Genomic DNA, 15,606 nt, shown 5'->3' with positions numbered 1-15,606 from the left:
TTATTGATGTTCATGACATGTGTTATGTCATGTTTATGACAGTGTCATGACAGTCTTATTCACCCCCCTTCAATTAAAGTGTTACCAGCTACTTTTATTAATTACCTCCAGAATGTCTTTAAGGGATCATGATACATTAGACAAAATCACTTTTTCTTTCTAGAACTTCACATTTTTCCTGTTTCCAGGCATCAGCTACTGTATCGTGTTTTAGTACCTTTCCATAGGATCCTTGTCCGAGCACCTTCAATAACTGGAACTGAGACGGGTCTGCTTTCTCACAGCCTTCCTTAACATGGTGGCTGATGTCAATCTCTTTAAGTACACTGTCGTCCTGAGAAAAGAAATGCAGACATCATCATTTGCACTTTATTTACTCATTCAAAAGTTGTGTTTGTACAACCTGATTGACATAAACAGCTCGACAGGACAGAAAGAGGGAAAACTCTAAACTAAATGGATACAGAAAAGGCCCAAGTTATTAAATATTAGTATTTCTATTTTTTTTTATTATTCTGAGGCTTCTCGCCCTTGCTTCTGTGAAGTAGATCATTGTCATCCTGCAGAATCAAAGTCTAATTGAGCTTTAGATCAGGTACTGATGCCTGGAGATGATCCTTATGGCAAGTTGTCCAGATCTTGACGTAGCAAAGCATTCTGAACCCTCACAGGTTTTAACGTTGGTCTGTGTCTGAAATGCCATGTTGGTTTTAGGTAAGATGTGACATGACACGCATCAAAAGTTTCCTCTTTTGTCCCCGAAGTCCACAGAATGTTTCTCCAAAATACTTGATGTTTTTTGAAAGATATGAGATGGGCATTTCTGTTTTTTGATCAGCAGGGATTCTGGCCTTGGAACTCTTCCACAGACACCATTTCACCCAGTTTCTCTTTCTTATTGGTAAACCTTGAACTCTGACTTTAACTGGGACAAGTGAGGCCGACAGAGGTTTAGATGTTGTTCTTGGTTGTGTTGACCTTCTGCACTAATCGTCACTGCGCTCTTAGAATCGTTTTGGTTGACCAGCCTCTCTTGGAAAGGCTCAGCCCTTGCTCCCCTACTTTTCCTTTTTTTTTTCAGCAGACAGAAGGGGTCTTTTTAAATGATTTATTATATTTGCTGGTCAGGTAACAAACACGCCTGGGTCTGAAATGGGAAACTGAGCTCAGCTTTCTAAAAAAAAAAAAAAAAAGTTTCAATCATAGTTAAATCCTTATTTAAAATTGGGACAATTAATTTTTTCACAAAGGCCCAGATGGGTTTAGATAGCCTATTTGACTTAATGAATTAATTAATAATTTTAAAACTACTTTTTACATTTACTCTGGTTATCTTTGTCCAATATTACAATTTGTTTGATGATATGAAACATTTAGGAGTGGCAATCAAGCAAAGCCAGAAGAAATCTATGAGAAGCAAATATGGTTTACTCAGCACTTTACATTTATCTCTCCCAAATGCCTAATTGTGATAAAATTTTGCCTGCCAACTAGCTTACATTGAACACGACATCAACTCTTTTCCCTGCTGGTGGTGGGCCAACTTCGAGGATGCCTTCTGTTGGCTCTTTGGGTCTCTGCCCTGCTAATCCCCAGTAGCCAAGGCTTGACTGCTAGGGGCTCAGCAACATTTTACACATCTGTTGCTGAGGCAACCAACTTTCTATTGTCATCTGAGGCCGAATAATGTGCTGCAATAAACATACTGCAGTTTACTACAGGAATAATAACCATTCTCATACTAATTACTAACAAGAGTAATGCTTAAATCTCCAATGAAGCAGGAAATAAAACTGTGAGATCGGTTTCTGCCAGGATAGCAAATTACTCTAGTGCCATCTTTGTGCTGGGTTTAGTTAGGCTCTGAAAGAACAAACATCATTTACTGTAATAATCTCCAGTAACCAAATGCATGCATCATGTTAGATACAAATACAAAATACAAATAAATGCAATCACTTAAGAAATGATCACAAATGTCCCATGTTTTTACTGTTTCAGTAGGTTTTAAGACTTATTTCTTCACTACTGACTTAAAAAAATAACACCTTTCCAGACATTTGCTGAAATTTAAATATATTTTGCCAATGACAGATCATATTAATTTTAAGATAAAGCTATTTGTTCCAGATAGGATTATGAACTCAAGTAAGCACTCTCATTTAAAAAATTGTTTGTTTGCTTGCATGATAATACATTGTAATAAATTACTTCTGTTGTAACTCACAAGCTTGCAACAGTAAACTTGTTGCAAGTTCAATAAATCACCATAATGACTTTGTCAGGGACGTAATAAATCTTGCATGGAATGAAATTGGTTAAACAGCTCTTTAACTTGTTTTATATTTGATCGTTAAACTTAATTCACATTTTTAGCAGACCAATGCAAGAGGTCAAGCCAGGTGTTTAAATGAGACACATCTGTGTCAAGTTCATAAGAATATCTTCTGACAGAAAACCATGTGTAATGTCTATAGGCTGCACAGTTTTTAAAAGGGAAACAGATGTGTTTCCAAAAAGAATATCCATGTAAGCGTTAGAGTGCGCGATTACCCAGGAGGCACAGCAGCTTTTAAGCCAAACATCCAGCTCTTAGTCAATTGATTTATTGAAACTGGACAAGGACAAACAGGGAATGGATTTGATTCTGGACACGAAAAATGTTTCCAGCATTTTGTTAATGGTAGTCTTGCCCCAAAGCAATCTAGCATTGTTCTCTAGTTCTCTATAAAGAGATCTGTAACAAACAGATCTCTTTATAGATCTTCACTATAAACTAAACTTCACTCTCATTTTACAATATATTAAATCTGAGACCAAACATTCATGAGAAAAAAGTATTTACCGAGATAGCTGTTGGTAAATCCAAATGGATTTCCTTTTGGCTTCCCCTGAAATGCATAGGAAGGGTCACATGCAGCTCAAAATGTAGAATGTAGATTTAAGGCAATTTTGAGTATGACTATTTTTTAATTCTTTATATCTCCATTGGGATATTTGTCAGCACAAAGAAAACAGGAAGGCCGCTTAATGTTGGCTTGGCGTTCAGCTTGCTACTCATTCTCAACTAGCATTCATTAAGTTTGACATGCTGTGTTTCTGTGATACATGAAGATTTTCATCATATTGGTTTTAAAGCATGAGTCAGTGGAAAAACATACCAGATTGAACTTGAAGCCTATGCAGATTTTCCCTATACTCCAACACCATACCCCATAACAAAAAAAAAAACATCAGGAAGCACTAATAACACCTCTGTCTCAAATAAGTTTATATAAAAGTCCTTCAATAGTTTGGCTAGAAAGCAGTCACTGAGCAGCAACTACTTTGCCAAGATTCTAAACTAGCTTCTTTATTCAATTCCATTTTAATATTCAAAGATGTTGTGATCTAAACCATTTCATTGTACCTGTGTGTTTGGTGTCTCCTAGGTGATGAACCTCCTTCCACCTCAGTTATAAATCTTTAGCAGTATCTAACAAGTTTACTTGCAGCATTATAGCTTATAGTTGCAGCAGATACTCCCACCCCTATGTTGGGAGAAAGGTGTTTCAGTAGTGATGTGTAGTGTTAGTTTTCCATCACATAGTAACAGATGACTTCTGTAAGAAAACTGTTTAACCGTATCATGTTTAGGAGTATTCAGAATGAAGAAGGAGGACAGTGGTGTACAACGCAAACCTCTGTGGCAATCTCAAGTGTTTTGCAGCGTTCAACAGATTTCCATTCAGGACTCTGTCTGTTTTTCCATAAACTTCCCCTTTGCTTGCCAAAGGGGAACTTTTTTGCATGGAAACTTCAAAGTTCAGTTTTGATCTCATGTAATTGAACAGTTGATCGCTAAAAAAAAAAAAACTCATTAAAATACTTTCAGTTTGTGACAAAATGTAAAGTTTAATGTTTGTGAATATTTGTCATGGAGGGCAGCGACTATCATCCAGAGAGCTAGAGATAGAGAGTCACTCAAACAATAATCAAATGGTCACTCGAGCTGATCTAGCAGCATTCACAACAGGAGGTCTCGGAGAATGTTTTACTGCATTTATAGCTCAGACATGTAGGCAGGTGAGCCGGACGTCTCACACTGTGACCCTGCTGGTGTGTTTGGGTTATAAATAGAACTCCACTGCTGTGGCTGTCAACTGAATCAATCTGTCTAGATCCATGTATTGACCAACCTGGCTGCCTCTGCTTTGTATTTCCCTGTATGACAGTGTGTCCTACACCCGGCCTCTCTCTGCCAAAAACACATCTCCTGTGGGCCTCAGGCTTTGGTTCTTGGCAGACAGAGAGAAGGGCAAAAACTAGCACTGCTTTCTGGATAATTCTGCAACACTTTTCACACCAGTGAGCTGTGAGTCAGCTGTCTGTGTTTATGTTTTGAGATATTGCCTGTCCAGCTCCAGACATCAGTACACACACACACACACAGATCCCAACAGTGATGCAGCTGCTTTCACACGTGCATGCCTCTCGTGTCTGATCAGACGTAAAAAAAAAAAAAAAAACGCCTAGCTGACATCACGACTAACCTCCAGCTGACAGAACCCGGCGCTGTTCTTGTTCCGCGCTGCTTTGTTCTTCAGGTAGATGGAAAACCATCTCCGCACTGTAAATTTACGCGTGCTTGTATCCATGGCAACGATCAGACCCGCGCATCTATCCCATAATGATGAACATCTCCCCGTAGGAGGAGGGGGGCTCCCCAAGATAGACGCGCAGTAACACACGGCTCTTCTTTTAGGCTCCCTATTTGTCCCGCAGTTTCCCTGTTGGCGCATCCTCAATGCAGCGGTCGCTCTGTGGCGTCTCCATCCTCTGCGCTCTCCGCTGGTGGATCTCAGCTTCGGCGGGAACCCAGCAACTGAAAGCGAGTTGTAACAGAGCTGTTAATCCACGCAGCGGATTGATGACTGCTGCTTGGTTTAGGATTTCCCTCCGTGTTTTGCAGCAGGCTCGCTGCGTAAAAAGGCTGCAGGGGTAGAGGTGACGAATAAATCCGTTCCGCTGAATCAGGAGAGTGCGCGCAGCTCCCTTCTCACATCTCTACCTGGCATGTTTGTGTTCATCTTCCGCTCTCCTCTGTCTCTCTCTCTCTCTCCCACCCTTTTTGCGAAACAAGGGATTGTCACCAGTCACATTGTGCGCCACAGGGAAGCTCACCGACCCCTCACCATTTGTCTCCCTCCCTTTCACCTCCTGTCTTTCCCAACAGCCACACAGCAACAGCTGGTGAGGTCACATGGTGCAAACCTGCAACCTCTCCCTGGCTGCCTTTTCTCCTTTGCAGCATCCGCACTCGCAGATTTAGAAAGCGTATTTTTTATAACGAAGACAGCAACATGTCAGCATGCAAAAATACGGCGGCATTAGAATTCAACATAAAATGCCGAGTACAGCAGCCAATAATGATGACACAAATGAGGCCAGCAGTCACACGGGGAACAGCATGATCTGTTCTGATCACTAAGCATGTGTGCGTTTGCGTTGGAATTTGAATCTGTCACATCAGCAGCTTTTGCAGGGCTGCTGTGTTACATAACCTCAGAAAGAAGCAGTGATACATGGCAGCCAGACCACGTTGATGGGAGCTGGTGGGGGGCAAATGAGGACTGCTTCTGGGGTTAACTGTCTGCAGCTGAGCTGAGGTTAAATTTCTGTAAGGTTCACCTAAAACACTCCTACAGGGCCGCAAACACTTCAAAGTCCAGGACACAGAAGTCACAGTGCAGTTTTCACATGTTTGGCTGAATCTGGGTCACACTTTGGTCACATCAGGTACACAGTTTTTTGGGGCATTTTAGGACTATTGGAAAATGTAATCAAATGTGTTCAGTCAATCTGCTGTGCTCTGCTGTGGGCGGAGATTCAGGATTATGGACTGATGTCTTTGTCCTAGTGGGATTAAGGCTCTGTAAGGAGATCACAACATTAATATTTATACCCCACAGCCTGTGAGACAGACAGACTCAAATATACCAGTGTATCTATGCTGGATCACACTGCAGAAAGAAAGAAAAAAAACTGTTAACACCCTGTCTCATAATTTTGTCAAATTGTCTTACAGTGTAATCCCAGCAAATTGTATTTATAAATTCCTATTCATTATGCATTTAAAAAAAAAAAAAACATTGTATAAAACAAAAGAGTTGATGACACCAATGAGAATCAAAAGGATACATTTATTCATATTAAAAATAAGAACTTACAGCATTGTGCAGTTGCTAATTTTAGGACATTTGACAGCAGAAGATATTATTTAACATCAAATAATCAGTTTGCTACACATAAACATAACCTGAGGTAACAGGTGATTAAAAATAATCACTGTTCATGAATAAATCTGTCATCACAGGCGCTCCATGTTTATTTAACATTCTAGAGTATCATTTCATATACTTGGCAAAAATTCAAAAAGGCAGAACAATCATCAGAAAGGTCAAATAAATGACAAAGAAGTTACAAAGTAAGGCACTTTCCTTTAAAGTAAAGGCCATTTTCATCCCACCCAGGACAAAGTGAAACCTTGCAAATTGCCCTGAATCAAGACAATTCCAGCTAACAAGAAAAAAATACAGAACAGAATTTGAATGGGATGCGTTTTAATAGCGACAAATCACAAAACCTCTGTTTTGGTTTTACTGGATGTAGGTGTTCAAAACAAGGGATCATAAAATTCTCACTGACAGAATGGCAAAGTAAGCAAGATTGTCTGTTGCAGTGCAAAACAAGTGTGATCCTCTTCGACAGATTTGAACTACTTTGTGACATTTGGTGATAATAAATCAGGTCAAGCAAAAATCCCATGTGGAGTACCTCAAGGCTCTAAGCTTGGGGTATTTTTCTTCAACATCTATATGATCCCATTAGCTCAGACTATGGAGTATTATATTTCCCACAGTATCCAGCAATATAAAGCGGCTGGTAAAACGCAACTTTATATTTTTGTGTCCCTACATATCAGTAATTATCAGTGTCTTCAGTCAGACCCGAATTCTCATAAACAATTGAAGTCTATCATCAAGTAAACCTAATAAATCCTTAAAAACATTTTCAGTATCAGGGGCTTCCTCTGAAAAGAGGACACAAAAACTGACTGTACTAAACTGAACATTTTAGTTTCCATGAGTGTTTTACATTTGTTGCTGTATATGCAAACAGCATTGTTGTTTAAGCCAACTTGAATTCAAGCATTCCTCAAAATGTGAAACTAATTATATTTATAAACCTGACAGAAACTCAAAATCGTTAAATGTGAATACTAAACAGGGTGAAATGGGTTGCTTATTAGTGTACATGCTAAATTACGATCCATTTACGAACAAAAACTAACTATTTTTGTCCATAAAAAGGTAAAAGGAGATATAGCTCCCCAGTTTGAACATGTTTGCATTTAAGAATCAGGTGGGTAATAAACTGGTATGTCAGGAGAACACACACTGAGTCCAGATGATTTGTTTTGGTCCCACTGTCCTCTTGAAAGAGTATTAGTGGCAAAGTGTTTCTCACAGTCATACAGAGTGAAGTCAGCATCAAAACAGATCTCAATCTGTCCCAAAGTCTGGGGCTCAGAGTTCTGTCAACAAACAAAGAAACAAAAAGAAAAAACAGTAAACATAATTATTGTCTAATACAAGTTTCATAAACTTTACAAACAAGGAAACATAAATAAGTTGAATTGTTTAAAGAAAAAAAAAAGCTGTTTATACCGTTGATGGATGCAAACATTGGATCTTGGGTTTCACGCCATAGAAGTTTTCCATCGCTTGCTCAATATCTGAAAACTGCAAAAGTCACAGAAATATTATTACTGTTGTGACAGAATGTAGTTTCATAAATCCAGTGCAATAGATAAACTTACAGTGTAGTATTTGTCAGAGGGGGTAATGTTAGCCTTCTGCAGCATGCTGCAATAAAACATTACAGATCTTCACTTTAACTGATGTTGAGTTTTACCGAAAGAAACATGAAATAAGTGAAACACCGGGCAACAAACATGGAGAGTAAACATAATTCCTATAAATCACCACGGTACAAAGATATAGATACAGAAATGTTCAAAATGACAAAGCCTGCATGTGAGGCAGGGATGTTCATGCAGGTGTGTGTGAAAGAATGTGTAACCAACATTACCTGTTCAAATCCACCTTCTGATACAATTCCAGTGCCTTGCTGAAATACTTGTGTTGACTATTCAGCGAATCAGCTTCTGCTGCACATGTTCCATGTTTAGACCACTCGTACTTCCTGTTGCAAAAGGAAATTCATTTAACTGATAAACCAAAAACTAAAACATGCAGATCAACTGAAAGTTAATACTATAACATTTTACCAGACAACATTATTTATCTCTTTTTCTTCAGTTTTGATCAGTTTTTAAGATCAAAACACTTTTCTTATCAATTTGGTTTCATCCCATAAAATCAAATCTATCTCACAATTCCAGTTTGCAGTAAATACAAAAATTAAACAAACTGCTGTGGATCAACAAAACGGTTTTACAAGATTTTAAAAAGTGTCTCCCCATCATACTTTTTAAGCATTCAAATATGTGCAAAACTAATAATCTTGTTACATAAATAAAACCTTATTTTTACAAATGCCAGACACCAAAATATGTCTCGTAAAAAAATCCATGCAAAAAGCAAAAGCTTGTGCTCACTTCCTAATGATCAGGCACTGAAATTTCATTTATTCCGCCTGTCTCGGACATCCCCATTGCAGTAATGACTTCCTGTCGGTGTGTTGGCTTTTAGTTTTTTTGTTCCGCAACTACAGCTCCCCCCACCCTCTCTCTACCCCTCCCGCAGCGCCGTTTGGTTTGCTTTACCAACAGTGAGCAAAGATTTTTTTTTTTTTTTTTTTTTTATAAGTATTGTGATTCGGGACACAGAGCAATAAGCACATTCAACTCTCGCTTCCACTGATTTATTTAAATGTTCAAGACTTAGCAGATGTGACTAGCTAAAGCTAGCTAGCTTCTTCTCTATGTTCCTGAGCAGCCGTGGTATCCTTGCGCGTGCACGCAACCGGGTCAACACAGACAGGAAATGTTCCGTTTCATGTATATCGATGGTCCTGTGCCTTGTGTTGAGCTTCGAGTTATTAATTTAGGAAGACTTCAGTGTTTCAGAAAGTTGTTTTTTTTTTTTTTTGTTTTTTTTTGCCATGCTGACAGTGACCGGTTCATTCTGTTTGTGTGGCGAGGAGTTCCGCGGAACAAGGTAATGGCGGATACGGGAGCTGCAGCGACCAAAACACTACGGTATATTTCTCCCTTCTTGTATATATCAGCCAATTCTGTGAAATTCAGTTCAGCCCAGACTGTGAACCAGCTGACCAGCTTCCTTTTTATTTTAATGCCGGTTGTCAAACGACTACAAGAAGCTGTACATAGCGCCTCGCACTGTACAGGTCGGGCTACGTTAAATGACGTCATCATTTGATATATAAATTTTTTTCCACCGTGTCAAAAAATTCACCGGTATTACCATAAATGAGACGATATGGAACACCACTGCCAATAACCCAGTTTTACTAATGTAAAAGCAATAATAATATTATATATTAAAGCAATATTAAATGAACACAACCTCAAGAACTTAGGGTATGATTTAAAATCAGCAACTGAAAGGATCTATTGACATATCGATGTATAAATGTGTGAGCGTTTGTGAGTGCGAATGGATGAATGTGACTCTAGTGTAAAGCGCTTTGAGTGGTCAAAAATGATTGGTGAAAGCGCTATATGAGTTCAGTCCATTTACCATTTATCTAGATGTTAACAAATGCAGTGAAATGTTCCCTTTTATTATTTTTGAATGACTTCTATGAGTAATGATCTAATAGTACTAATAAAAAGAATACATGTGTTAAATTAGCATAATGATAGTTTGATACGTTATGACCAAAACTAGGCCCCAAAAACAACTTTTTCATAAAAACAAAACAAACAAAAAAAACATGCTGACTTAAAGGATGAGACATACCAGAAGTGAAAAGAAGAAGGATTAAGCAGGTCTGGCCAAACCTTCTTCATGTCTGGGATCAAGTCCTGAGAAAAAACACACCAAAAAAGATTTACTTTATACATTAAAATAAGGTTCATTTTGAGTCGCAAAGGGAGTAAAATATAAATTTGTTCACCTTTTCAAAATAGCTTCAGTATTACACAACCAATATCTTAATAGTCAAAGGAAATGTTTTATTTCTGGGTTATCATAGTTCTGTACATGTGTAGTGTTAGAAAGACTGACTGGAGAAGTGCTATACCTCTATTTCAGTGGCGTTGAAATGCCAGGAAGAATTACAGAATTCCCCTTTATCAGGCCTGAAACACAGAGAGATTACAGAGAAAAAAAATTACATACAAACTTAGCAAAATAGAGATATTTTTCAGGGGTTTCCTTTTAATGACACCTGTATCTATGAATCTAAATCTATATAAAAACATATACCTTTACATCTGTATTGCTTGTATGAGATATTGTTTCAAACTGGGGAGCTTTGTTAGAGTGGAAAACACAGGCTGCATGATTGTTTACATCTCATCTCCCAAAGGTAAAAGGACTTGTCAAGAACACATGAGAGTGATATTAAAGACTAAAATCCAGACTCTTACCACAGTCCATGCAGTGTCCAGTAACTAATGTTGAGTTGGCAATGCTCCGTCTGAAATGTGATAAACAAATATTAATATTTGATGTTTTTTTTACTGTGTGCTCCGGTAAGAGCTAAATCATTATACTGTATTTGTAACTAATGACTTTCACTGAATCAAGAATAAGAAATTAAACTGGATTGCACATATTCCTGTGTGATGTATATTTATCAACAAATGTCATCCTATGCACTGCAGCAACATAAATCTCTGCAAGGCCCAGCTAAACAGCACTAAACACCGTTCCTCTTGAACTCAAAAGCACAATGTGAAACTGATCAAGATTCACACCAAGTACACCGCTGCTGACATATCAAATTTGCTTAGGTTTGTGTCCGATTTTATCACTAGACGCAATCACAACATAATATAAAACCTAACTGCACAATAAGCAGAAAAAGTGCCACCAATAAGCCTAAAAATGAGACGTGCCAGTCATGCTGTAACTTGCATGTGAACAATGTTAAACCGCACTGCTGACAAGTAGTCTTGTGGTTTTGTATCACATGGTGTTATAAGGAAAACACCTGGATTAGATTTCCCCAAACGGATCAGTGGGCGCCATTGTTTAACACAACGATGCGAAAGACTCGCTTGAAAACAGCATTAACTCTACCCATGACTTTAGTTTATTGATCATACTCCTCTTTAAGTGACAGTGAATGAAATCCTCTCCAAACTAAAAAAAATGGCTGAGATGAATCCTAGATTGAAAGGTCAGCATACAAGCAACATAAACACAATATTTATTTTACTGTAGTTGGAGATATAGAACATACAATACAGAATTATGATAAATTTAAAATTAAGTATTGTTGATGACTCCATTAATATCTCGCACACTGGAGTTTTGCTCTGTCTAAACATATTTTTCTGCTCCTCCCAATCACTTAGGGGTGTCAAAATCTATAGGAGTCATGTTTGTCTTATAAGGTGTCTTGAGATGACATTTGTTGCAAATAGTTGAAATTTACAGCAGATAAACACCCAAGTCAAAAATAAAATGTTTTAATTTTATATTATTTGTCTTATTAGTGAAAGTAAGTCTTGCATTTGACACACATTTTCCCTAAAGTCATAAAGAAGCACCACTTGTTGACGAGTAAGAAAACAAATGCTGTACATAGTCAATAAATGATAAAACTACTGAACATACTCTGTCATCCTATATTTAAAATGACAAGTGCTAATAAACTAAGTCAATAGATAAAGACAGACAGGAACTCACAGAACAGAAGGTTTTGGGCCACTGCTGTGTCAGGATCACTTTGGTCCATAACTTGCTGAAATGCAGACATTTCTAAGCTTCTTTCCAATATGATTAAGTTCAAATGATCACAGCTCACATTTATTGAGAAACAGTTACTGCAAATGTGAACAGAAAGTAACAAAAATAGTGACAGATGAGCACAATTAATCATTTCTTATCTGTTTGTTCTTACATTGGTGAAGTAATGACAGCAGAGGACATAGCTGCTGCCAGGCAGACAAGAAGAGGGAAGTGGAGTCTCATGGCTGACCTGCAACAAAATGGGAAATTAAACTCAATACATATGAGTCCTGAAAAATTAAAACCACACCAACACAAAAAAGTTATACACTTTTCAAAATATTCCATGTAGTCTCTGAAGAAATAACTTTGAATCTCATTAGACAATTTGTTTAGAAGAAACTGTCTCCTTAGGTACACATATAACACAAATCCTAGCCGAAAGGACAGAGCATAACTGGAATACACTTATAAACAGGAACTTAGTCCATCTTGTTTACGTAAGTGGGATTTCAGCTCAGTTCCCATTTTCTGGTATAACCGTTTTTTTACAAAGATTGAACACAAATAAAGCAAAAGTTAGAATTACGTTATGATCTTGTGTTCAGATTTTCTAACTTAAAATCTCGTAAAGATAAAACCATGTAAACGCTAACTCACATAAATATTTTTAGGCTATTTAATAATATCACCCATAGAGATTGTATGGGTTCAACATCTTCAAACACTTGTTTGAGGTTGTCTCTAACAGTAAGGAAAATGCTTTTCTTAAGGTAACCCTACAATTCAGTATGACAGCCTAACAGCTTTGGTAAGTGGAAGGTGCTGAGAGACATTACCAGGATAAAAGATGATAACACAGCCCAATTTATTTGTTTATTTCACAAATTTAAGTGTACAAACTGCACAAAAATATGACTTTCAGAGGTTTCATGAACAGAGAAGCACATTGTGATTCAATTGAGATGCACCACTAATATGAAGCAAAGTCATGTAAAATTAGGATAAGTGGTATTGTTCCCACCTTGGAGGCAGCAACAATATGTGTAGTGAGGAAGCTGGACCAGTGTAACTAAAATATATTATTGTGAGAACACAGCTTGAGTTACATGGCATTCAATGATAAATACATTAAATCTCAAATATTCAAGTAGGATGGTGTTGTAACACTAATGTTTCTTGCCAGGAACACCAGTTCAGTACAAATCTAATAAGGCAAAAGGTATGACATGTAAAACTGTACATCCTATTACAATGAAATGTCCATGTTTGTCATTATTTCATAAGTTTTTGACAATTATTCTCCATAAAATAATGCAGAAACACTACATAGACACAGCATCACACACAGATTAAAATGAAAGAGTTGAACTGGACAACTTAAGGTTATAAGGATTAAGTCAGAGCCAGTGGGCTCCTCAATCTCAACATACCAACAGTAGGTGTAGCTCTGCTTAGCTAAGCAGTAAATGACTCAAACCTTTCCGTCAGCTCACAGAAATCTAACGAGAACTTGCAGCTACTTTTTTTCAGTCTAGTTGACAAAGACATGAAATACCCATAAACTTACGACATCACTGCCTAAGGACGCCAATGAGGAAGACGCCCTTTTTGATTTTACACTAAACGCAAAATAAAATTATACTCAAATTTAAAGCTCCTACACACTGTGCGTTATATACTTTTCAACACTTTAACACTGCATAAACAATGACTGTTCATGAAACTGTCTGGGGGATCTTTTGTAAAAATGTTTGGACCAGACTGACGCAATGAGCACAAGGGCTGTAAAGAAATATCAACTAAATGCATATTCCAGACTAACTCAAAAACAACACGACGATCTCTTAATCATTCTAAAAGACAGGGCTTAATTTAGAAGAGAAAAATAATTTTGACAAACTTCACTGACCTTGTTGCAGACATGGAACATCAGACAGTATAACACTTGAATGAGTCCTTCCTTCTTGATATCTCGGCTTAACTAGGTCACGTTTTATATAGTGGTTTACCAACGAACAGTTTTGTTTACGTCGAACAGCACTGAACTACCGGCTTTGTTGGATCAGCCAATCATAAGCATCATGTCGTAAACACATCTTGCGTCATTACGTCTCTGCGTAGAGCCGATGCTTGGGCTGCTTGGTTTAGTATAAGCCGTGACCCGTTTGCTCCTCCGAACAACGCCTACCAACGACGTTTTCAATCCAGGTCTGGATAGATTCGCTGAATTAAAAAACAAACAAACAAAAAAAACAGTTCTTTGTAGAATATTTGTTTAAATAACAAATTTACCTTAATAAATATGGATAAATAGTGCACGTATGTATTATGGCAGATGGCAATATGAGAAAACACCAATTAAGTGAAGTTGAAAACAAACTACGTTTCCACTAAAAAAAATCTATTAAAGATATAAAGTTAAAAAAGAAATATATATCATATTCCGGGTATAGTATGCTCTAAACTTATATTTTGATATTAACAAATTTGGATCAACAGAGGTCTAACAGAAATCGACCCAAAAAAGCATGTTTACAAACTATAAAATAATTTAAAAAATTCTATTTTGTATCAAATCAAATGTTATTTGTATACCACATTTCAGCAGCAAGGCATTTCAAAGTGCTTTTACATCATCACAAACACAAAAACACAGTCATGCAACATTGAATCAACAATCAAAAACATTACATTAAGTCAAGTGCCATCATTAAATTCATAATTAATTACAAATTAAGATGTAATGAGATTAATTACATAATTATTTATTATTCTTTAAATGGGAAAATTTATTTGGGTGAGAATAGAATAAAATTAATAAATGGCTTTTGATATTTCTTAATGATTTTAGTGGGCATAATTTTGCAAAGCCCTTTCAAATAAGTCCAACTTTAGTGTGTAACACAGCAGTTAAGTGTTTTATTTTTGCTGCCCTATATTTTAAATAGCAAAGATTAGATGCCATGGGTAAGATCATTTAAATTTGTTAAATAAAAATCCATCTGTATTTTAAGTTTCCTGTAATTTCTTTACTGAAAAAGTCAATACTTTGCTGTAATTGTAAAACTCTGGCCTGTTATCAGCTATATTGGTTTCCTGTTGGGCACACGTCCATTTGTCTACGTCATTCAGACATCACACACTCCTTCTAAAGCTGCCGAATGTTATCCCATGTTGTCGCCTCACATGATTTTGTCTCAGACGTGCAATCTGTTTAACAGCTCCTTCTCGATGTCAGGAATAGTCAGGTTGTAACTGTAGCTAGTTTTATAAATAGGCCGTGGCCAAAGTTCAGCATGCGACGCAGCTTCTCAAGATGTTCTTTAATGCAGATGGAGAAAATTCTAAGCGCAAGAGTTTGATGCAGTGTGCAGCTAGATTCAAAGCTCTACATTAAAGAGATGTCAACTTAAATTTGAATAATTTGCAAATGTTTTATATTCATTTCGCATAAAGTGGTGAAATTTTATGCTTTATCTGATGTAATTGTTATGCTTGGTAGCCCAACTTGAATCTCATTACGTCTTGAATAGCATTATTGCAGAAATAAAAAAATAATAATTTCTGCTAATGAAATAGCTTACTGATTTTAGTGGCTATGTCTTGAAGGATACTAGTTATATATAGGCAGTTCTCTCTCCTTATAAGGCCTCGGGGAGAGGTTGGTGGGGGG

The 15,606-nt window shown here is 37.2% G+C and overlaps 2 protein-coding genes across 2 annotated transcripts; both read right to left on the bottom strand.

Moving 5' to 3' along the window:
- Positions 1 to 150: 150 nt before the first annotated feature.
- LOC106937511 (ribosomal protein S6 kinase alpha-2-like) lies at positions 151 to 5,382 on the bottom strand (the record flags this gene model as incomplete). Its single annotated transcript, XM_015019053.1, has 2 exons — positions 4,533 to 5,382; positions 151 to 334 (listed from the first exon to the last, which is right to left on the bottom strand). Coding segments are annotated over exons 1-2 (433 nt in total), but the record flags the coding sequence as incomplete, so codon positions are not given.
- A 780-nt stretch (positions 5,383 to 6,162) lies between these two features.
- On the bottom strand, positions 6,163 to 14,016 carry LOC106937514 (ribonuclease T2-like). Its single transcript, XM_015019055.1, has 10 exons — positions 13,843 to 14,016; positions 12,103 to 12,180; positions 11,889 to 11,943; positions 10,622 to 10,671; positions 10,273 to 10,330; positions 9,990 to 10,054; positions 8,134 to 8,247; positions 7,862 to 7,907; positions 7,710 to 7,784; positions 6,163 to 7,576 (listed from the first exon to the last, which is right to left on the bottom strand). The coding sequence occupies exons 1-10, from the start codon at positions 13,854 to 13,856 to the stop codon at positions 7,394 to 7,396; spliced, it is 738 nt and encodes a 245-aa protein (XP_014874541.1). The 5' UTR covers positions 13,857 to 14,016; the 3' UTR covers positions 6,163 to 7,393.
- Between the last annotated feature and the right edge of the window lie 1,590 nt (positions 14,017 to 15,606).

Source organism: Poecilia latipinna, unplaced genomic scaffold (assembly GCF_001443285.1).
Source record: "Poecilia latipinna isolate Pla-1442-1.1 unplaced genomic scaffold, P_latipinna-1.0 Scaffold2365, whole genome shotgun sequence".
Classification (NCBI taxonomy): domain Eukaryota; kingdom Metazoa; phylum Chordata; class Actinopteri; order Cyprinodontiformes; family Poeciliidae; genus Poecilia; species Poecilia latipinna.
This window is presented reverse-complemented; position numbering and strand designations above follow the sequence as displayed.